The sequence below is a fragment of the Salmo trutta genome, chromosome 3 (assembly GCF_901001165.1).
Source record: "Salmo trutta chromosome 3, fSalTru1.1, whole genome shotgun sequence".
NCBI classification, from domain to species: Eukaryota; Metazoa; Chordata; class Actinopteri; order Salmoniformes; family Salmonidae; genus Salmo; species Salmo trutta.
This window is the reverse complement of record NC_042959.1, coordinates 27,538,271-27,562,997: the sequence shown is the minus strand read 5'-3', so window position 1 is coordinate 27,562,997 and position 24,727 is coordinate 27,538,271. Positions and strand designations below refer to the sequence as shown.

General features: G+C 43.7%; 1 protein-coding gene across 7 annotated transcripts; it reads right to left on the bottom strand.

Moving 5' to 3' along the window:
• Positions 1-844: 844 nt before the first annotated feature.
• tbc1d2 (TBC1 domain family, member 2) lies at positions 845-24,665 on the bottom strand. Of its 7 annotated transcripts, XM_029728365.1 has the most exons (17): positions 24,446-24,665; positions 24,121-24,171; positions 17,070-17,583; positions 16,256-16,403; positions 11,860-11,986; positions 10,902-11,050; positions 10,405-10,643; positions 9,863-10,132; positions 9,478-9,603; positions 7,403-7,513; positions 7,066-7,238; positions 6,457-6,769; positions 6,145-6,332; positions 3,148-3,268; positions 2,694-2,879; positions 2,357-2,478; positions 845-1,638 (listed from the first exon to the last, which is right to left on the bottom strand). In XM_029728365.1, exons 2-17 carry the CDS (start codon positions 24,159-24,161, stop codon positions 1,434-1,436), a joined length of 3,033 nt encoding a protein of 1,010 aa, XP_029584225.1. In that variant the 5' UTR covers positions 24,162-24,171; positions 24,446-24,665; the 3' UTR covers positions 845-1,433. The 7 variants fall into 7 exon arrangements, with proteins under 7 accessions (XP_029584225.1, XP_029584215.1, XP_029584255.1 ...); XM_029728355.1 differs by having other exon boundaries at positions 24,121-24,665; XM_029728395.1 differs by having other exon boundaries at positions 17,070-17,512; positions 24,125-24,664.
• Positions 24,666-24,727: the final 62 nt, after the last annotated feature.

Here is a 24,727-nt window from a genome sequence, read left to right as displayed (position 1 = left end):
AATTTAAACACTGATCAATTTAAAGTATCTGTAAAATATTTATAGTTGAATGACTAGCTCTGTCAGTAAGTACAATGTAGAGATGTTTCAGAGGATGGAACTTTCCAAGTGAGAGAACCTGCCCAGTGCAATCAAGGAATCCACTTAAGGCACAGGACAGACTACTGATAACTAAACGACATGTCATTCATGGGTATGTGTCCATCATAAAAGATCAAGACTATGACTGAGGGACTGTTTCTCTTAGCCTTGTCTGATTTGTACATTGAACACAACCAGTCATAACCCACAGTGTTCTGTTTGCCGAACTCTAACGTTACCAGTTGATGCACACAGCGGGAAAAATCAGACCCTGAACCACACAGAGACGGTGTTCTGGTTTCTTTACACAACAGTAAAGCAAACTGCTCTGCGAATAGCTGAGACGCAAGACCTGATTTGTCAGCTTCTATTAGCGCGGACAGAATGCTGTACTACTTAGAAGCAAGAGCCAGAATTGTAAAAGCCAGTACCTATACTCAAAACGATGGACCAGACGACTTGCATGTTTTCCGTCCGGGTTTTTTTCCCCCCTCGCTCCTCAGGGCGAGCCATCTTTGTAGGGTGTGAATATTACGGCATTAGCTCCACGTGACTTAACTGATAGAACAATAGCTTTACTCAGCAACAAAGCCACTGTTTTTCGAGATGTTGGTCGACCTCTTCGCTCTTGGAAACAAACTGCGCGTCTATTGTCACACAGGAATGGGAGATACTGTTCTGGATAGGCAACACATCAGTGTAACTGTCTGGTGTAACACTAGCTTTTAGAAATGTCTGCAGTAAGGTTTAACATTGGGCAATGTTTTGTTTGATTTTTATATTTATTATTTCTTATGTATATTCGTTCTTTTTTTCAAGGTAATAAATTGGAAAAAGTAAACTTGTCATTGGCTGTCGTAGTTGTACATTATACATAAAGTTCGCATCGTTATGATAGACAAATGAAAGGAAACTAAATGCAAAACAGTAACACACAAGTATCCTGCATTTGGACAAAATATGCTGCAACCTAAAATCTGGAGTGCGCATTTTGGCAAGTGAGTGAAACATGTCAAATAAGAATCTACATGACATATGATCGTTGAAATACATACTGTAGTTAAATTAAGTGCGCAAATGTGTACATTGTGTATTTTGCATTAATTCCTATGGCAGTGCATGTACGCTATATTATATTAGACGATCTAGAGAGAATGAGGTTGGTCAGGTAGTGTTCTTGACCATAACCCTGGTACTAATTTACAAATAAACTAACATACAGTAAAACAGATCTTGGACCAGAGCTTTAGGTGGGTCATCTGTACCAGCAGGGCCATTCTTAATCAGATGGCTGTATAGTCTAGAACTCCAAACCATTAGTTCCACAGGATCCATCCCTCTGTCCAGAGTCTCTACAGGTCCTCATCGTCCTCGCTGACTAGTATAGTGTCCAGGTCCTTGTCCTTACGCTCTGCGCTCTCTGTGACAAACTCCCTCTGCTGGGCCTCCAGCTCTCTGAGCTCCCCCTGCAGGCGCTCCAGATGCAGCGCACGCCGGTTCTTCAACAGCTTCATGGGGAACGGGTTCATGTCGCTGAAGGCTATGTTGGTCAGTTTCCTGTTGGAGGGAACAGAGTAAAGTGAGGCAGGAGACAGACACAAGCCCAATATTACTCAGCCTGCTTATTTCTATACAAAAAAAAAACAATTGAACTCTAAGCAGCATAGTCACAAAATACTACATAAGCTGTATGGCCCTAACACCAGACTTAGCCCTCTCACACATTTTACTTGCATGCATTGGACAGAGAATCGTATCTGCTCTTTGTTTGGAGATATGAGACTGCTGTGAATGCTGCCCTCAATGCACTCCTCTGGCTGTATAGCCTCGTTTTCTCCCATGTGTTGAGCCCATAGCAGCGACAACAGAGATATCGGACTTATATATGGTGAGAGCATCTGTCTCAGCCTACAGCAAATAGCTATTCCGTCTGCTCTGCCAGCAACACTCCGACTAAACAGAGCAGCAGATAAAGAATGGGCTCAGTAGGTACAGGGAAAAAAGCACAAACCATATAGATAATACAACAATTGAACCGGTTACAAAAGGACAAGCTAAATGTGATTTAGTGGAATCATTCACAAACCACTTAGGGGTGAATCAGGTGTGCAAGTACTGGGCTGTAACAAAAACATGCACACCAGCCCCCCAGGAATTTAAGACCTCTACTATAGTGGTTCTTATCCCACTAGAGAAACACATTAATATAGTGTCATTTTTTTAAGAACACAGCCTCCATAGTTTGAACTTAGATGACCTTTAAATGATCTCTCACCTGCCGTCAGAGATGGTCTTGGTGAAGAAGCGCAGGTATTGGTAGATCTCCACGTTGTCATGGATGTTCAAGATGTCCTCCTCTTTGTACTTGAACAGAGCCAGGGCATACCGAAATATCACCTGGATCAAAACCATGCATGTACGTTTACATTAGAACTGCCGCAACAACAACAAAAATCTAACACCAGGTGCGTAGACTCTGGACAATCAATAACATTTTGTCAATCAGTTAACAACCAGTCATACTGCAGACAGGACCCACATTTGAATACCCATGAGCTAGGAGTTTCTGTTTTTCTTTCGGCCCAGGCGCTAGTCTCTCTTAAGCGTGGTACCTTGGTGCCCTCGTAGAGGAAGGCGTCCCACACCCGCAGGAGGATGTCGCTGGGCAGGCTCTCAACGAACACCACCAGGAACCAGCTGAAGGTGATGAGGGACACGTCCACACTATGCTCCTCAAAGTGGGCTGTCAGTCGGGGCATTTTCTCCGCCATGAAGTCCTTCAGCACACGCTGGTCCACCTGCAACATCCACCCATACGCCATGTCACATTGAGTCACATCAGCAGATGACAACAGATATTGGCATGATATGAGCAATGTCGTTGAATTCATTACGTTGTTCATGAAACATATGCGCAATTTAAAAGTTTCAGGTCCATGTTTTGGAACAGATGCAGAACTAAAATGGATTAGATTTTTATTACAGAGAACTGTAGATACAATTATTTTACATATCTATCCAGTTGTTTCAAATCACATATTTTGCTCCTTCGAGCCAGATCATTACCTGCGAGGCTATGAGTGTTTTGGTGTAGTAGTCCTGAGGCATGATGGTCTCCACCACAGCTACTAGACACCAGAAGGCATCCTCCTCACTCTCCAGCACCAGGAGAACTATGGCTGCCAACCTGAAAGGGGAGGGACAGGCCAATATCATAGTTGCCCTGGGATATCCTGTCAAGATTGTTTTGAAGTCAAAGCTTGTACGGTATATCTAAAGCCTAGTCTGAGTTAGAGGTCGACAGATTAATCGGAATGGCCGATTAATTAGGTCCGATTTAAAGTTTTCATAACAATCGGAAATCGGTATTTTTGAACGCCGATTTGACCGATTTAAAAAAAATGTTGACCTTTATTTAACTAGGCAAGTCAGTTAAGAACATATTCTTATTTTCAATGACGGCCTAGGAACGGTGGGTTAACTGCCTTGTTCAGGGGCAGAACGACAGATTTTTACCTTGTCAGCTCAGGGATTCAATCTTGCGACCTTACGGTTAACTAGTCCAACGCTCTAACCACCTGCTTTACATTGCACTCCACGAGGTTACGCGAATGCAGTAAGAAGCCAAGGTAAGTTGCTAGCTAGCATTAAACTTATCTTATAAAAAACAATCAATCAATCATAATCACTAGTTAACTACACATGGTTGATGATATTACTAGTTTATCTAGCCTGTCCTGCGTTGCATAGAATCGCTTAGGTACACGTTGCTCCAACCATAAACATCAATGCCTTTCTTAAAATCAATACACAAGTATATATTTTTAAACCTGCATATTTAGTTAATATTGCCTGCTAACATGAATTTCTTTTAACTAGGGAAAATGTGTCACTTCTCTTGCAAACAGAGTCAGGGTATATGCAGCAGTTTGGGCCACCTGGCTGGTTGCGAACTGTGAAGATTATTTCTTCCTAACAAAGACAGCCGACTTCGCCAAATGGGGATGATTTAACAAAAGCGCATTTGCGAAAAAAGCACAATCGTTGCACGACTGTACCTAACCATAAACATCAATGCCTTTCTTAAAATCAATACACAGAAGTATATATTTCTAAACCTGCATATTTAGCTAAATGAAATCCAGGTTAGCAGGCAATATTAACCAGGTGAAAATGTGTCATTTTGCGTTCATTGTACGCAGTCAGGGTATATGCAACACTTTGGGTAATTTGTCAGAATTTTACGTAATTATGACATAACACTGAAGGTTGTGCAATGTAACAGGAATAACGTTTTGTTTTCGAGATGATAGTTTCCGGATTCGACCATATTAATGACCTAAGGCTCGTGTTTCTGTGTGTTATTATGTTATAATTAAGTCTATGATTTGATAGAGCAGTCTGAGCGATGGTAGGCAGCAGCACGCTCGTAAGCATTCATTCAAAATAGCACTTTCGTGTGTTTTGCCAGCAGCCCTTCGCAATGCATTGTGCTGTTTATGACTTCAAGCCTATCAGCTCCCAAGATTAGGCTGGTGTAACCGATGTGAAATGGCTAGCTAGTTAGCAGGTGCGCGCTAATAGTGTTTCAAACGTCACTCGCTCTGAGACTTGGAGTAGTTGTTCCCCTTGCTCTACATGGGCAACGCTGCTTCGAGGGTGGCTGTTGTCGATGTGTTCCTGGTTTGAGCCCAGGTAGGAGCGAGGAGAAGGACGGAAGCTATACTGTTACACTGGCAATACTAAAGTGCCTATAAGAACATCCAATAGTCAAAGGTATATGAAATACAAATCGTATAGAGAGAAATAGTCCTATAATAACTACAACCTAAAACATCTTACCTGGGAATATTGAAGACTCATGTTAAAAGGAACCACCAGCTTTCATATGTTCTCATGTTCTGAGCAAGGAACTTAAACGTTAGCTTTTTTACATGGCACACATTGTACTTTTACTTTCTTCTCCAACACTTAGTTTTTGCATTATTTAAATCAAATTGAACATGTTTCATTATTTATTTGAGGCTAAATTGATTTTATTGATGTATTATATTAAGTTAAAATAAGTGTTCATTCAGTATTGTTGTAATTGTCATTATTACAGTAAAGAAAGAAAGAAAAACAAAATCGGGCGATTAAATCGGTATCTTTTTGGGGGGGGGGGGTCCTCCAATAATCGGTATCGGCGTTGAAAAATCATAATCGGTCGACCGCTAGTCTGAGTAGCCAGATCCAGGAAAATGCATGTTTTTAGACTAATCATAGATTTTCACAAAAAAAATCTAAATTGTTATAATCAGGCTTCCCTAAATTGAGAAGATTGTGTTGATTGAGTTGGTAGCATCCTGACTGGTTGCATCACTGCCTGGTATGGCAACTGCTCGGCCTCCGACTGCAAGGCACTACATCACTGGAGCCAAGCTTCCTGTCATCCAGGACCTCTATACCAGGCAGTGTCAGAGGAAGGCCCTAAAAATTGTCAAAGACTCCAGCCAACCTAGTCATAGACTTTTCTCTCTGCTACCGCACGGCAAGCGGTCCCGGAGCGCCAAGTCTAGGTCCAAAAGGCTTCTTAGCAGCTTCTACCCCCAAGCCATAAGACTCCCGAACAGCTAATTAAAGGGCTACCCAGACTGTTTGCACCCCCCCCCCTTTACGCTGCTACTATTCTCCGTTTATTATGTACGCATAGTCACTTTAACTCGACCTACATGTACATATTACCTCAATTACCTTGACTAACCGATATCCCCTGTATATAGCCTCACTACTGTTATTTTACTGCTGCTGTTTAATTATTTGTTACTTTTATTTTATATTTTTACTTAACACTTTTTTCTTAACTTCTTAAAGCATTGTTGGTTAAGGGCTTGTAAGTAAGCATTTCACTGTAAGGTTTACACCTGTTGTATTCGGCGCATGTGACAAATAACATTTGATTTGATATTGTTTTGGAGTCCGCACTTTATATCAGTTTACAGCTTTGTACATTAGGTGGCAGTATTTCTCTAGATGTAATATTTATTGAGCACACTGCTGACTGATATAGGGAGTCTTAAGTACCTGTTGAGGCCCTGGCAGTAGCCGATGGTGGGGTTTTGCCAGGAGAAAGCTAGCAGAATTCGTTGGAGCTGCTGCAGAGTGGGGCTGGAGGGCGAGGAAAAGCGCTGATTGGTGGTGAGCGTGCGGTGCAGGTCCAACTGGATCTGTCTGGAGGCTTGGTGGGGTGACGTAAGGCTCTTCTGGCACAGCTGAAACAGTAATGGATGGATTTCATGTAGATGAATGGAAAGACTGATGGACAGATGGAGAAAGATTCTGAAATTGAGAGATGCATTGTAAGGAAGTGAACGAGCCTGATCCACTAGCACCCACCTGCTCATAGCGATCCGGGTGGCGCTCCCTCAGCGAGCGTGTGCGGGCCCTCACCACCCATCGCCACACCCGTGGGCGGTACTCCCGTGGCACGCCACACCGCAGCAGGAATTTGAGCTCCGGGGAGGGGCAGAGGTCGTCGGCCGGGCGGCCGCCCATGTACTGAGCCCAGCGGTCCAACAGGGGTCTGACCCCGGCCTCCTGCCTCAGCAGGTTGTGGGAGCGGATCTCCAGGGCCTGGATCTTGGCCAGCAGCTTCATGTCCTCCACCTCGTAGTCCGGGATGATCTTGAAGCCGTACTCATCGTGCTCCCTGAGGAATGGAGATCAGTGTTCATTCACTGTTTTTAGATAATTTAAGCCTTCATTGACTATTGATAATCATCTCATTTGTTCATTGTGGGACTGCATTGGTGATTTAATGTGTTCTTATAACAAGGTGGCCCCTTAAGAGACTGTTGTCCATCTTAAAAGGAACGTCTGTATGAATAAAGAATACAAATAAATAAAAGAAGTTGGTCCTGTCATTTATCAGTGTTGTAAAGCAGAGGCGAGACAAAAAGACAAGGAAAGGATGCCAGTTAAGAGTATTGAGCCAGGGCCCGTTACCTGACAGGGTTGAGTTCGAGGACGTCGTTCAGGTCTCCTTTCAGTGCGTCTTCTATGAGGTTCCTCACAGCCTCCCGCTGGCCCGGTTCTAGTGCATTGCTCTCCTGCAGCTTCCTCAGTACACCCAGGTAACGACTCTCTATCTGACAGTTACGGGCCTCCAGGTAGGCACACTGCAACACAAAATAAGCACTCCCTAAGACCGAGACTGAGGTCCCAATTCAATCAACTGTAGTGGCCTTCAGTGTTTCACTTAACCACAACCCACTTCAACCTCGACAGCACAAGCAGATGTATTTGGCACTGAATAGCATCCATAGTCACTAGGCAGACCCACCTTTACCATAAGGCTTTTCTCCTGCTCTGAACTGTTGCGCCATAGCTTGGTCAGCTGGTAGATCTCAGAGTTCAGGAACTTGTTCTGGATCTTGTAGGCCTCAATGTCATCCTGTGTGAGAATTATTAATAGTGAGAGGAAGGGCAGGGTGAAGGCCATTTAAAGTAGCAAAGAAATATGATTTATATTTGTACTACAACTACTTTTTTTGGACCAGTGAATAGATATCTAAAATCTATTCCAAAGACTCAAATGTTCTGGCGCCTCATTTATAACCGTTGCGTAAATTTGACACTAAATAAGTGCGTGTGATTTTTTTGGAAAAGACTGCCAAGCACAAAAATGTAGATTTATAAACGTGGCGCGCGGCATACGCATGTTTCTGGTTATAAATCAGATCTGTCGGAAACCTGTTCGCACATGAACGAGCATCATAACGCCACTTGAATAGCGCCCGTCATTCACCTTTTATAGTGACAATAACACCCTTATTTGCTGTATACTTTGGAAGTATTGGAATTAGGCCAACACGGTATATCTAAAGGAAATATCAATAGCGAACTTCAAATATCTTTGGAGGTGTTGGCAGAATGTTGTTTTCTTTGGCATTTGACCGTTTCTGAAACACAAAAACAATTGCAAATTGTTGTGGACCTATAAACATATCGTTTGAATTCAATAGTGTTTTGCATTTACTTTGTCCTGAACCTAAATGTGCAAAAATTCGGAAACATTGTCCATTCTGAAAAAAATCTAAACCACAGTAGGCTGTACCAGTGGTAGCCGATACACTTCAATGCAAAATATACACTGTCTGTTCACCTGTATGTTATTAACCGCGCTCCCTTTTGGATGCATAGAGCAAAAACTTGAAATTATAATAGCCTATCTAATAGGCCAAATTAAATGAGAGATGCGCATGGTAATTTGTTGTATGGCTACTTTGGGAATATGAACTCATCATGGCCAGAAAAGGTACAATGGTTATGATATATGTATTATGTTTAGAAATTAAATATTGTCCAGGCTAATCGAGAATAGTCAGACGTAGCCCACAAACGTCAATGGAAAAGGTGAACCGTACTGTTCTACCGTGACGCTTCGATCGGATCGCATAGAGCAAAATACTTTAAATACCAGTAGCCAATCAATTTACTACTGTGAAGTGGGTCCCAATAATGAGAGACGGAACGAACAGTAGCCTATCCTAACTTATTGTAGGCCTATAGGCTATTTCGTGAGTATGAAACCATCAGTCACAAAAGATGAGGAATGTATTATGCATAGAAATAGCTTTCTAATTATTTTAGAATGCAAAGATAATGATAGCATCTAGTTATTATATTTAGCTACCTGTTTTTTGTTGTTGTTATAAATAAGTCACCATGTTGACTCCAATGCTTCCCACAGTTGTGTCAAGTTGGCTGGATGTCCTTTGGGTGGTGGGCCATTCTTGATACACACGGGAAACTGTTGAGCATGAAAAACCCAGAAGCGTTGCAGTTCTTAACACAAACTGGTGGGCCAAACACCTACTACCATACCCTGTTAGGCACTTAAATATTTTGTCTTGCCCATTCACCCTCGGATTGGCACATATACACAATCCATGTGGCCTCAATTGTCTCAAGGCTTAAAAATCCTTCTTTAACCTGTCTCCTCCACTGAAGTAGATTCAACAAGTGACATCAATAAGGGGTCATAGACTGACCAGGTGAATCCAGGTGAAAGCTATGTCATGGAAAGACATGTTTCGTACATTCAGTATATATTCCCCATTTGCACTAGGCTAATAGGCTACTTTGCCTACTTGCAATGCAATACTTCAACCACTGGAAACTGTGCGTATACATGGTCTAAAGTTTGTGGGAGGATAAGTACATTCTCACATCAAGTTCAGTTTTTATAAATGCCAACTTTTACGTAAAAACTCGCACGCACATGTTTTGGGGCATATTTTGTGAGTATGCAACGTTTATAAATTAGGCTCCTGGTCTTGGTGTCGAGGCTGGGCTACAGTCTTGATTCCATCTCTGGTGTTGGACTGACCTACTACCTACCAACTACAAACCAACCTTGAGGTTCTCAGTGTCCTCCTGCAGCTGGTGGAAGGTCAGGGCCTCCAGGCCATTAGTGGTGGACATGGTGCGTCTAGGGTCGGCCATGCAGGCTGCCACCTGCTCTGACAGCTTCAGGATCACCTGGGATAACGTCAGAAAATATGATATTATTAGGCAGTGATGCCATACATTATCATATCATGAAGTGTATACACTTGGAGCCAAATAGTACTCGGGCCCATATTCAAAAGGCATCTCGGAGTAGGAGTGCTGATCCAGGACCAGGTCCCCACTGTCCACATAATCATTGTGCTCGATAAGGCTAAACTGATCCTGTATCAGCACTCCTTCTATGAGACTCTTTGTGAATACGGGACCAGACCCCAAAAATGGGTTTCACCTCCTGTTTGGAGTGGTTCTTCGCCATCATCAGGGTGATGTTTTCCTGCAGCTCGGCCACGTGGGCGTCCCTTTGGGCCAAACTCGCCCTCAGACCCTCCGCCTCGGCCTTCAGCTCCTCCAGACGACCCTGCAGGTCAGCGGCTTGGCGCTCGCGGTGCCTCAACAGCTCCAGACGCTCCTGCTCACACTCGGCTGCCAGGAACTCGGTGCAGGTCCGCTTCTCCAGCTGAGCCGCCTCCAGGGCCTTGTGGAGAAGCCACACCAGCTCCTGGATGGGGGAAGGGGAGGAGGAAGAGGATAGGGTAGAGCCAGGGGCAGGGTGGGAGGTGAATAGTGAGTTTAGTCCATCTAGTCTGGCACAGATTGAAATGAGAAGGAATACATTGAATTTCAAGATACTTGTTGGCCTATCAAACCAATCATACACCATATTCTAGACGTCAGAGGATAAGTGGATAAGGGCAGGGTGGAAATCAAGCATTGCTTTGTAAGATATTGGAGGTTTATTAGATCTGGCACAGCTTTGGTCTTAGCTCTAACCTTCTGGGCCTTGACCTCCTCAGCCAGCATGTGTTTCTCCTGCTGAAGGCGGGTCGTCTTGTCTGAAGCAGCTTCCCGTAGTGCAGCGGGCATGGTGGAAGAGCTGCCCCTCGTCTTCCTCCTGATCCTCGGGGACGGGCATGGGAACGACCTGCCCTTCCCAGGGGAGCGCTCACCCGCAGGGTCCGCCAACAGCAGCGGGGCGGTAGGAGTCGGGGGGTCAACGGGAGTCCTAGGGTCTGTAGGAAGGCATGGAGGTTAGCTATGGCTCTGTGGTTATTATGGACTGTGAGATCACCTACTTGTGAAATAAAATGTTTCTTTGTTTAGACAAGAAAAAAATGACAAATGTTACTAGAGCAATGATGACATTATGCTATCAGACAATGAGAAAACCTGATACTTCTGTATGATTTCAATCAGCTGCCAACAGAGGGCAGAAGGATGCCAGTATATTAGAGAACATCTCCAGAGGCTAGGGTGTGTGTGGGACATACCAAGCCTGTCCTGGGCTGTCTGGTAGGGGGTCGTTGAAGGGGTCGTTGAAGGGTTCAGTGGGGTCCAGGGAGGAGGCGCCTCCAAATGGAACACACTCCGACTCAGTTCCTGGGAGGACCGCTTGTAAAAAAGACTGTGCACCGAGTTCCTGTAGGAGCAGCACGCACGTGTGAGAACACACACAAACGTAAGCATGCACGCCAACACCTCCACCCCCAAGTGCCAGCCTTAGTGTAAACCTACTACTAGAACAATCCCTTTATTATGAAGCGATTAAGGTACAAGTCCCCCCAAAAAACATTAATCTCAAAGTCACTTTCACTATGAAGTCAATCTTGACATGTTAGATTGGCAGAGGACAAGCACCTGTAGTCACATAGCCACAAACAGTTCTAATGTCTACGATCAATAACTTCAATGAATATCAAGTCCATCGTCAGCTACTACAACGTATCCCAAAGTGATGGAGAAAAAAATCTAAACGGTTACATATCGGGATATTATTTTTGAAGATACGACATCATATCGTTTTGACCATATCACAATGTTACTTTTGCGCTAGTTGGCTGTACCTGCACCAAAACCCCAGTATTTTTCCCTTCATAGGTTGTTCTCCATCTTCTTTTTGTTTTCAGCACTTTTATTTGCATGACTGATTGTTTTCTCATGGCTCTCTCTCGTCCCTCTGCAGCAGACATATCGTGAGCAATATGCTTGGAACATTGAATCGTAATAAAATCACAGTATCGAATCGCAATACAGATAGAATCTTGAGTATCGCAATACATATCGTATCAGCGCCTAAGTATCATGATAATATTGTATCGTGAAGGTACCTGGCAATTCCCAGCCCTAGTATCCCATACCATCTGTTGTACAGGTCCAGCCATATGCCTCAATGCCAAATGAATTGTAAAGATGGGTGGAAAAAAATAATAAATAAATAAATTCACCTACTGAATCTCTATCAGAGGATGTTTAAGAGAGAAGTTGCTTAGGGGGGCCCGTTGTTGCGGCGCGGGCAGATTGGCAGCCTCCTCGCCCAAGAGGCCTGGCGGGGTCTTCACGGTGGGCAGGAAGTCATCTACGTTACAGGAAGTAACAGGAAAGAACAATGTCAGTGGATCACGCCTTCTGGAGCCAGGGCACACAAAGGACACAGCTACTCATGTAACAAGCAGAAACCTTCTGGCTAAAGACAATGAGTGATATTATGGGTTGTAATACAGAGAATAAAGATCATGACTATCTGGCCACTTGGTCTTGAGATGAAGTTGTTTGCTCTTACTGTACTGCTATGAACAGAAAGTTATGACACCATGGGGTGAGACCCATTGAAAAGTCAAAAAGATTCATATATTTTTATTAACTGACCAAAGTCCTGATATCTTTTGGGCAATCAAGTTGTGCACGCTAGATACAACTACAATGGCGACCGTGGGAATATTCAAGGGAGTACTACGGTCAAAGCATACTGTTCTGTTCCTTCGTGAAACATTCTGGGCATGTCAGGACAAGCATGAAATACCTCACAGTTCACAAACCAAATGGTAGGAAAGGTTGTGTCTACAACAGGAGCAAACTCAATTGCGTTGGGCAAAGTCAAAACAGGGAACTAGCAATAACATCCCTTTTACATTGTTCATTGATGCATATTCAAGACAGCTACGACTTGAACAGTTGAATTTCTCACTTATACAAGCCGTTTAAGCTTCAAAATAACATATGGATTTGTGTTGATTTATTGGACCAGAATAGCCTGTAGTATGTGTAGTGTAGCCATGGGGTGCTGTAACTAAGGCTCCTGGTTCAGCAGTGTGTCAGACGGGCACTTCCCCTCTCTCTCTCTCTCTCTGTCTGGGCCATGCAGAATTACCTCCTGCAGCTGTCAGTGGAGCTGTTGCTTAAATATTCATTACACAGATTCCCCAGGGGTCAAAGAACAGGGCACACTGGAATCACCTGGGACACATTCAGTAGGCAAACATTATGGAACTCTAAGATAGAAATATTTTACGTAGAACAAACATGTCTCTCAGCTCGTCCCTAGGAGGGGTGCGTCACTTGAGTGGGTTGAGTCACTGACGTGATCTTCCTGTCCGGGTTGGCGCCCCCCCCCCCCTTGGGTTGTGCCGTGACGGAGATCTTTGTGGGCTATACTCGGCCTTGTCTCAGGATAGTAAGTTGGTGGTTGAAGATATCACTCTAGTGGTGCGGGGCCTGTGCTTTGGCAAAGTGGGTGGGGTTATATCGTGCCTGTTTGGCCCTGTCCGTCGGACGGGGCCAGTCTCTCCTGACCCCTCCTGTCTCAGCCTGGTCCCCCCCCCCCCCCCGGTTTGGGGTTTTACGCTGGGTTTCTGTACAGCACTTTGTGACATCAGCTGATGTAAGAAGGGCTTTATAAATACATTTGATTTCAATTACCCGAATACAGTGTAAAAATGATCAGTTACAATACTAACAGTAGATAAGTGGTTTACTGGTATCAAGTCTCGCATCTAGAGCGAGCATTTGTCTGCAATTTGTAGACGGTGCAGAGAAAGATCTAAGCACATCTGATTAACGTTGTTTCCTGTCCTGAACCCCACCTACCAATCTCAACCTTGGCCAGGCAGGCCCCCCATGGGGCATAAAAATAATATATCATTCAACACTGGAAAGATTAATTATTTATTTGCAATGATAAAAGGCCCGTGTAGGTGAAAATAACCTTTCATCTGTTTCATGAAAATGCCATGACCCTAAAAGTCCATGAATAGCTACCAGAGGGATTTTGATTGTTCTTGCGTTCCCCTCCCCAGTCTATCTACATTTTACGTTATTTAGCAGACGCTCTTATCCAGAGCGACGTACATGAGCAATAATTGCCTTGCTCGAGGGCACAGACAGATTTTTCACCTAGTCGGCTCAGGGATTCAAATCAGCGACCTTTTGGTCACTGGCCCAACGCTCTTAACTGCTAGGCTACCTGGAAAAGGGAAGTCAACCCTTCATCTGTTAGTCAGGTACTGTACATTTAAGACAGCAATACAGGTTTACAGGGTAGAGACATGAATGTTGGCAAAGAATGAATATTCTAGTGGGCTATTGCAAACAAACTATTGCAACAGATAACTTTTATCTGCCAGGGCCAGTCATTTGCCAATATATCTAAGTAGTGCACATACTGAATATATATATTTATATAGAAATGCCTGATTTAACTCATGGAAATACTGTAATTTACATGATGGAAATGAGCAGCAAAGACAGCTTCCTTATTATTTGTAAACACAGGTCTCCGTTCTAAAACACTAGAGACCAAATAGGCTAGTTGTTTCCCCAGACATCAGCTGACTGGCCTGCCGGAGGAACATGGAAGAAGCCTGTTAATCCTCCGTGCATTTTAAAACGTTGGAATGGCTCCAATCATGCATTCTGTTCAACAACACTAGGGCCTGTTCCGAAGGCTGCAACATTATAGAACGTTCCTATAGAAATGTATTGTTTAGAACAGTTATGACCGTCTGTCATGTAGAATAGGGAATCATATCAGCAGAGTCAGCGCTACTCATAGTATTTCTATCTGGAAAGTTCAGAGTGTTTCAATTACCTGAATACAGCGTCCTCAGTGTAACCCTCGAGTGTAAAAATGATCAGTTACAATACTTGTCGCACTTTTCTAACAAGAATACTGTCAAATTAAAGTGACGTCAGTTGTTACTAACATTTTTGTATGTAAACTCGTTTTTTTGACAGAATGTTTGTATGAAAGCCTATTTGAGAGTATAAGATGAATAACTTACCCAAAGTTCTGTTTAAGTCTTTGATTGGCTGGCTACACTTGATGGCCACACTAGATTTGCTGAATCACTGAAAGGAAGTGGGTGTGCTGCCAGAGTAAAAGGTTTTCAGGAAGCTAGGTCTCAGTGGGAGAATTTAGAAATCCCTAGTGAGGCCACTTACCAGCCAGGGAGAGGCTGACAAAGTCGACTGCTGATGATTCATGAAGCGACTATGTAGCCAAGGGACGAGCGTGGTAAATATTGACATCACACTCCAGTGCATTGACATACATTTGTTGTTTGGACATTGTGAGTTATTACTAATGGTTAGTTAAAAATGATAACGTTCAATTCAACTAACTTAATTTGTTGCCTAATGTAACATCTGCTTCCAACTCACACTCTCAAACACGTAGATCCCCTGAACGCAGCTCACTTTCCAGCTCACACTCTCAAACACATAGATCCACTGAACGCAGCTCACTCTCCAGATCCCAATAAGCTGAATTCTGATCACCTGTTCACACACCTGTATGTCATTAGCACACACTATTTAGTTCAGTTCCTTGCACCCCATCATTGTGAGATATTGTTTGTTTTGTGACACACTTCTATTTGGAGCTCTGTTTATCCCGTAATTTAATCCTCCCGTGTATGATAATAAGGCAGGCAAAAACTGACGCCTATTCCGTGCCTGTACTTTAGCCTATCGGATTTCCTGTTATCAACCTATTGCCTGATCTCCCTGCCTGTACTGTTGCCTTTTTGGACCCCCTGTGTAAGACCTTCTGCTTGCCCCTGGACCCAGCTACCTGCCTCCTCCTGTGGTCCTTTACCAATAAACACCTGCTGCGCTCTGCTCTTGAAACCAGCTCTCTGTCTCCCATCGTGTTCAATACACCTAGTTTTGTTTTTCACCTCTAGTCTGCCAATTGTAATCAAACGGTGTCATAGGGTGTTCTGTATCTGTGTGTAGGATCTTGTACATATTAGAAATTACCTCTAAACTAGCATGTGTCAATTGGGAGCGGAATAACTTGAGACAAACCCCTTTGATAGAATGACACCAATCTCCTAAAGGTATTCATAGTACAATTTAGTATGATATCAACTTTAAACAAAACATTTCCTCAGATAACACGATCACACTGGTTACATAATTATTATTATTTTTTAACCTTTATTTAACTGGGCAAGTCAGTCAAGAACAAATTCTTATTTTACAATGACGGCCTACCCCGGCCAAACCCGTACGACGCTGGGCCAGTTGTGTGTCGCCCTAGGAGACTCCTAATCACGGCCGGATGTGATACAGCCTGGGTCATTGACATACCAGTCACTGTTAACTTGACTGTTTCTGATGGCTTCTACTTTCATTGTCATACTAACTTGAAGTATTACATTTCTCTCACATCTTTTAACGCTTCACTAAGCAGGCATGGTATATGATGGTTTTGAGCTGTTATTCTTAGTCTGGTTGCCAGACCTGTTTCTACATGAACAACCTTCTGTCAATCATTGTCATGCCAGACATAATCTTGATCAGTGTCTGGGGCCACTTCATTCCACTACCTCCCGTCTTTCTGTACCTGGCCTGGTGGGTAGTTCCCCCTGCCCCTCTGGTCTCTGGTGATCAGTGCAGTGACGTGTGGATTCTCCTGTCAGCTGTTCTCGGTGCTGCAATCTCTTCAGCTGCAGCTGTTGTAGCCAGTACATCATGGCTTCCTGGTTATCTGCCTGAAACAGACAGAATATATATTGTTAGCCTACTGTACATGTGTGCCCGAGTCAGAATATCTGTAATGCATGACTTCTAAAATGTTTGAGTTATTTTTAAATCACAATGTTCCATTGTGGATCAAGATAAAGTATTATAATGCAATGTATGAATATGTATTTATCTTCCTGTATATCAAACATGGACAAAACAACACAACAGAAAGAGAGATGCCTTCATTTTGTAATTACTAATCATTCCCATTTAGCTTCCATGATTAATCTCTGACAAAAATGACCTGTTGGTTTCTTATTGAAAGGAATAGATGTGTGTCCCAAATGTCTGGGTTACCATGTGACCGTTATTCAGACACAAGAGCACCACTGTTTCACTGCCTCATTTATCCTTTTAGCAGTCTTCTCCATCCCGCCACAAAAACCAATGACATTTCAGAAACATCGATGACACACATTCGGAGCAAAGTCCTACGTTTTGGAAAAACCCTGGGGATACCAGTTGAACTTGTGAAGGCCCCAGAAGTGAATCCCCTCTAATCAGGAACTTTGGCCAACCAATGACATTAATAATCAATTAACTACCAGGAAGAAAAGAAAACAGGCAGAACGGCCAACCTCGAGATTCAGATTTGACCACCCCTGATATAGTATAGATTAAATAAACATTACCTTGAGGACGAAGGTCCGTTCGGGGGTCTGGATGTGAAAGGTGCCCTGCTCTCCATGGAGGGGGTAACCGAACGTGGCGCTGCACAGCTCAATCCTCCCCAAAGAGGTCACATCCTGCGCGGTCCTGTAGTAAAACAACTGGCTCTTCTTCTCCTCGTACGTGAACCAGCGCCACTTCCACGACTTCAGGGGACCTCCTTGTTTAAGGAGATACCCACATAGTTTAGTGTTAGACAGGCTTTCCGTGGGTTGTTGCTGGGCTTGGTTGTCCATGGTGGTGGCAGACTGACTCTGGTTGTTGTCTGTGGCAGCAGTCTTAGCTGGGACCCCTTCACTCTGGTGGTCCTGACTCGGCTGGCCCATGCTGTTTGTGTGTGTAGCGGTCTCTTCAGAGTTCCTCCGTGTTGTGATACAATCATCCTCATCCGCTGGGCTTACCGCCTCTGCTTGGGGAGGAAGTGAGTGAGACGAGGCAGTGCTGGGATTTCCTTTTGGGTCCTCTCCCTCCATCACACTGAGAGACCAAGAGGGAGTTGAAAACAAGCTCAACTAAAAAACAAAGCAAACAATGACTTGGTAGCCTACAATGGAGAGGTCACTCTGCTCCACTTGGAGACTTGACATTATAGTGAGGGTTTGACAATGGGGTCAGCATGAACACATCTAAATCTGTTCAATGTGTAATATTTTATTTTTCATCTCCATTTGTAATCTAATATGACTGGCTTATAAAAGTGTTACACTTTGTCTCTAATCTTTTTGCCATGTTTTTCCTTGTATAACTCTTTACAACGTTATTTATAACGGTCATACTGGTGCTATATCGGATTTTATGAGGGTTGCCAATGGTGTAAAAAGTTGGATTTGTCTGTTAATTTTTGTGGTATCGATAAAAAGGTATTTTATTGGGGATGGGGATCCATTTTCATGATGGGAAATCAATTAATCAATTAATGTTGGGAAACAGAAGACCTGCAAAAAAAAAATGTTTAAATTCCCCTGGTGCAACTGTATGGTATTTGCAACTATAACGAGTCCGGACTATGATCAATTAAGCCATACCAATGCAGTTAAACAGGTTCATGTAAAATAATGAATTATGTTGGCTTACACTTATGGCACTTCCAAGGCCATTTCATGATGATTATTACAGTCGTGTCAATCATGTTTTATACTTAGGCTACTGTAACAAGGAAAATGCCAGCATTGTAGGCCTACTGCCTCTGCCCAGAGGCCTACTCAACTTTCAAGGCAACAGCCGTTAGAGCTCACAGCCCTGGTTAGAGTCCCTGTCGCAGCTTTCACTTTCTTTTGCTACATTGGTGGCAGCGTTGGGATCACGTCCAGCTCACGTCTAGTTATGTGATCTAGTGGTGTGAAGCATTCTGTAACTACATTGATATATCTAGTGAACAATGGATAAGCAACAATGGGTGTGACGGATAGAAGTCGTCACTACGGGTGTGATCAAGCCTTACATCAAAGTTGCCTGAATGTGCAATGCCCTGATCAGTTATTCAGAAGAAAATCCTCTGTGACTGTCTAATTTACAGTGAGGGAAAAAAGTATTTGATCCCCTGATTTTGTACGTTTGCCCACTGACAAAGAAAGGATCAGTCTATAATTTTAATGGTAGGTTTATTTGAACAGTGAGAGACAGAATAACAACAAAAAAAACACATGTCAAAAATGTTATAAAATGACTTGCATTTTAATGAGGGAAATAAGTATTTGACCCCATCTCAATCAGAAAGATTTCTGGATCCCAGGTGTCTTTTATACAGGTAACGAGCTGAGATTAGGAGCACACTCTTAAAGGGAGTGCTCCTAATCTCAGTTTGTTACCTGTATAAAAGACACCTGTCCACAGAAGCAATCAATCAATCAGATTCCAAACTATCCACCATGGCCAAGACCAAAGAGCTCTCCAAGGATGTCAGGGACAAGATTGTAGACCTTCACAAGGCTGGAATGGGCTACAAGACCATCGCCAAGCAGCTTGGTGAGAAGTTGACAACAGTTGGTGCGATTATTCTCAAATGGAAGAAACACAAATTAACTGTCAATCTCCCTCGGCCTGGGGCTCCATGCAAGATCTCACCTCGTGGAGTTGCAATGATCATGAGAACGGTGAGGAATCAGCCCAGAACTACATGGGAGGATATTGTCAATGATCTCAAGGCAGCTGGGACCAGTCACCAAGAAAACAATTGGTAACACACTACGCCGTGAAGGACTGAAATCCTGCAGCGCCCGCAATGTCCCCCTGCTAAAGAAAGCACATATACATGCCAGTCTGAAGTTTGCCAATGAACATCTGAATGATTCAGAGGACAACTGGGTGAAAGTGTTGTGGTCAGATGAGACCAAAATGGAGCTCTTTGGCATCAACTCAACTCGCCGTGTTTGGAGGAGGAGGAATGCTGCCTATGACCCCAAGAACACCATCCCCACCGTCAAACATGGAGATGGAAACATTATGCTTTGGGGGTGTTTTTCTGCTAAGGGGACAGGACAACTTCACCGCATCAAAGGGACGATGGACGGGCAATGTACCTTCAAATCTTGGGTGAGAACCTCCTTCCCTCAGCCAGGGCATTGAAAATGGGTCGTGAATGGGTATTCCAGCATGACAATGACCTAAAACACACGGCCAAGGCAACAAAGAAGTGGCTCAAGAAGAAGAACATTAAGGTCCTGGAGTGGCCTAGCCAGTCTCCAGACCTTAATCCCATAGAAAATCTGTGGAGGGAGCTGAAGGTTCGAGTTGCCAAACGTCAGCCTCGAAACCTTAATGACTTGGAGAAGATCTGCAAAGAGGAGTGGGACAAAATCCCTCCTGAGATGTGTGCAAACCTGGTGGCCAACTACAAGAAACGTCTGACCTCTGTGATAGCCAACAAGGGTTTTGCCACCAAGTACTAAGTCATGTTTTGCAGAGGGGTCAAATACTTATTTCCCTCATTAAAATGCAAATCAATTTATAACATTTTTTACATGTATTTTTCTGGATTTTTTTGTTGTTATTCTGTCTCTCACTGTTCAAATAAACCTACCATTAAAATTATAGACTGATCATTTCTTTGTCAGTGGGCAAACATAGAAAATCAGCAGGGGATCAAATACTTTTTTCCCTCACTGTATATATTGCTCGACTAGAGATATGGCCCTAGCCATAGTCAGTCAACGGTTCCACATCTAATTATCTGGAGCGAAGCAAGTGTGTGAATAGTAGACATGTAAATATCCTTTCACTGTTTACAGCAGATCAACTTTTCACAACCATACTCTGAGGAAGAACCAGAACTGCCTGGTTAGGGTGATTGGCCTGATTGGGTGTGTCCAGCAATGGAATGAAACATCCAACCAATGCCTCAAGTGACGTGCTGAACGTCCACCACAAACCCATAGGGTTGTGGGGTCTGTCCAGAAACAACCACTAGCTCATACATCCTCGGCACTTGTGGAGATCTGAGAGGATTGGACAGGTGTAAGCAATATGGCAAAAAGTATACCAAGTCTGTTAGAGGGTGGAGCTATCACCATGTCACCACCTATCACCACCTATCAATGCATCTCAGATCTCCACAAGTGTCTGAGAGTAGGGGCTAGAGGTTGTGTCTGGACAGGGCCTGGGTATCACACACACCATAATAAATACTCATGCACCTGTCATTGGTTGTGTGAATATAAAGGGGACTGAGCATACTAGACTATATCATTTCTGAAAAGGTGTCATTTCAGAATGAGGGGTGGTGTAGCTCTACTGGTGTTGCTATTCTGTCTGTCAAGTAGTCTAACGACTCTCACTAAATTCTTCCACTGCTCTGTCGTTCGCTACATACTTTAGTCTGAGGCTGCCATCATTGAAGTAATTTGTGGTGACGAGGGGCACTGTACAAAACTAAGACTTCAGCGATTTGTATCAAAGTAGCAAAGCCGATTGCCAATACTTAGCCTTCAAGGCAAGCAACACTGAACCATGCATGACGGCACCAGCTGTTCCTGATGACTGTGCGATCACGCTCTCCATAGCCGATGTGAGTAAGTAATATTCACAAAGCCGCAGTGCCAGATGGATTATCAGGCCGCGTACTTAGGGCATGCGCTGAACAGCTGGCAAGTGTCTTCACTGACATTTCACCCTCTCCCTCACCCAGTCTAATACCTACATGTTTCAAGTAGACCACTATAGTCCCTGTGCCCAAGAACGCCAAGGTAACCTGTCTAAATGACTATCACCCCGTAGCACTCACATATGTAGCCATGAAATACTTTGAAAGGCTGGTCATAGCTCATATCAACACCATCATCCCAGACACCCTGGACCCACTCCAATTCGCATACTGCTCCAACAGATTCACAGATGACGCAATCTCCAATGCACTTCACACTGCCCTTTCCCACCTGGACATGAGGAGCACCTATGTGAGAATGTTTTTCATTGACTACAGCTCAGAGTTCAACACCATTGTGTCCTCCAAGCTCATTACTAGGCTAAGGACCCTGGGACTGAACACATCCCTCTGCAACTGGATCCTGGACTTCCTGATGGACTGCCCCCAGGTGGTGAGGGTAGGCAACAACACATCCACCACATTGACCCTCAACACAGGGGCCCCTCAGGGGTGTGTGCTTGGTCCCCTCCTGTACTCATCTACAAACTTAACGATGGTGTTGGAGTCGTGCGCGATCACTCAGTCATGGGTGAACAGGGAGTACAGGAGGGGACTAAGCACACACCCCTGAGGGGCCCCTGTGTTGAGGGTCAATGTGGTGGATGTGTTGTTGCCTACCCTCACCAACAATTAATCCTGATCACTGACGACGATGAGACAGCCTATAGGGTGGAGGGCAGAGACCAGGACAACATCTCCCTCACTGTCAGCAAAACAAAGCAGCTGATCGTAGACTACAGGAAACAGAGGGCTGTGCACGCCCCCATTCAATGTGTAAATGTAACAATCTGCTGCTGTATTTTTTGTGTTATCTGTGATCGTTTTGTTTGTCTTGTGTAGTTTCTTAATCATTGTATCTAAACTGTATGTGTAAACATGTATACGCAGGGCCCAGCTGTAAAAGAGACCTTGATATCAGTCTGTGTTCCTTGTTGAAATAAAGGTATAATAATTCACACTGACAGGGCTGTAGTGGAGCGGGTCGAGATCTCCAAGTTCCTCATTGTCTACATCACTAAGGATCTACCATGGTCCACACACGCCAAGTCGTGAAGAAAGTTCTACAGCTGCACCATTGAGAGCATCTTGACTGGCTGCATCACCAATTGGTATGGCAACTGCTTGGCATCCAACAGCAAGACGCTACAGAGGGTAGTGCGTATGGCCCAGTACATCACTGGGGCCGCGATCCCTGACATCCAGGATTTCTATACAAGGTGGTGTCAGAGGAAGGCCCTATAAATGGTCAAAGACTCCAGCCACCCAAGTCATAGATTTATCTCTGCTCCCGCACAGCAAGCAGTACCGATGCAACAAGTCTGGAACCAACAGGACCCTGAACAGCTTCTACCCTAGAAATAAGACTGATAAATAGTTAAATAGCTACACGGACTATCTGCATTGACGCTTTGTGCACAAACTTATTTTACTCATAGCATACGCTGCTGGTATTGTTTATCATCTGTCACTTTATTCCTAGTTACATGTACATATCTACCTCAATTACCTCGTACCCCTGCACATCGACTCGTACTGGCACTCCGTGTGTATAGCCAAGTTATCGTTACTCATTGTGTATTAAACTTTTTAGTTTTCTATTATTTCTCTATTTACTTTGTCTGCATTGTTGGGAAGGGCCCCTAAGTAAGCATTTCACTGTTAGTCTACACCTGTTCTTTACGAAGCATGTGATAACTAAAATGTGATCTGATTTTAAATCTCAGACTTCTGACTGAATTTTTTTTATTTAACCTTTGTTTAACTAGGCAAGTCAGTTAAGAGCAAATTCTTATTTACAATGACAGCCTACCCCGGCCAAACCATAATCACAGCCGGTTGTGATACAGCCTGGAATCGAACCAGGGTCTGTAGTGGCGCCTCTGTAGTGCCTTACAAGCTGACCAAACCGCACGTCTGCGAGTGCCATCACGGCAAGTTGTTTTTGTTCACCCACACCGGAAGTGATCAGGACACGCAGGTTGAAATATCAAAACAAACTCTGAACCAATTATATTAATTTGGGGACAGGTCAAAAAGTATTAAACATTTATGGAAATTTAGCTAGCTAGCTTGTTATTGCTAGCTAATTTGTCCTGGTATATAAACATTGGGTTGTTATTTTACCTGAAATGCACAAGGTCCTCTATTCCAACAATTAATCCACAGATAAAACGATAAACCGAATGTTTCTCGGCATCTCTCCTCCTTCCTTCAGGCTTCTTTTTCTTCTTTGGACTAAAGTCCAAAGAAGAATATTATATGGCGGTTGGCAACCAACTTTACAGCATTACTACAACCCACCGGAGTGTGGACCTAAATTCATCTTTCAATCACCCACGTGGGCATATGGTTCTAAAACCCAATGAGGAGATGGCAGGTGGGTATATGCTCCTAAAAAAACAATTTATATTTTAGCGCCTGGCCACACAGACACTCACGAGCAGTGTGGGTGCAATGATTGAATAACATGCATGTGTACATTTATTTTGCAACAGTGTGGTCAACATGTGACACCGCAGCGCCACTCTGTAGCCCCATTGTGTTCAAGACAACTGGGAACTAGGTCAAAAACGAGCTCAGACTGAAAAATCTGTCATCCAAATTAGAATTCCCAGTTGGAAACAGGCATCTTTCTAGAGCTCTGACCTGAAGATAAGTGATATCATGATTTTACCTCGTTTTTTCCCCCGAGTTCCCAGTTGTCTTGAAAGCACCGAGGTCATAAATCGTAGATCTACACACTTCAAAATCTTAACACACACACTTGAAATATGACCACATTTGAAAACCATCTTGAAATTTCTAACATATAGCCGTCTTTATACCATAATGTCACAGTCACATGTAAAAACTACAGTAAATGAAATATTTACCTACTCGTTTTAAACTCCTTCTCCAAGTAATAACATGCCATGGAATGCTCACTGGATCCCGAAAAAGGAAAGTCAGCAACAAAATTAGTTCCAAGGACCTACAGTATGATCCAGGCGCGATAGACACCAACGCCAATCGAGAGCTTCTTGGAATAGGGCGGTGGCGCGCGCCGAACCATTTTCAATACATTACACAATGTATTACTTGCAGTTAATGCTTGCTTGAGTTTGCTTATTTTAGACTTAAAACATAAGCTAGTAACGTTCGTTCCCTTCCGAAACATTTTGACAATATAGGAACAGAGGTGTGTACTAGCTTACATACCTTTGGCTTGCACGTCGGCGCTCTTTACTGGCAGTGGCAATTTCACTGGCAAAAAACGTCTCTCTCCAGTTGTGTCTAAATATTGATGCTTTGAAGACAACTGGGAAATCGGCAAAACGAGGTCAAATCATGACACCAGTGATCTTCAGGTCGAAAAGTCGGAGCTCTGGAAAGTTGCCCGATGCCGCGTTGATATTATAGTCGGAACTAGGAAATTATGAAATGTCCCACTTGCTGAACGCGGCGTATAACTTACAACCAGTTAGCATGTCGGACATTGCC

Coding starts and splice junctions, on each gene's coding strand:
- tbc1d2 (XM_029728355.1), bottom strand. CDS start 24,161: ATGGCATGTTATTACTTGGAGAAGGAGTTTAAAACGAGTAG. Junction 10,644..10,901: donor GACAGCCCAGGACAGGCTTG/GTATGTCCCACA, acceptor GCCTTCCTACAG/ACCCTAGGACTCCCGTTGAC. Junction 1,639..2,356: donor AAGACCATCTCTGACGGCAG/GTGAGAGATCAT, acceptor TCCCTCCAACAG/GAAACTGACCAACATAGCCT.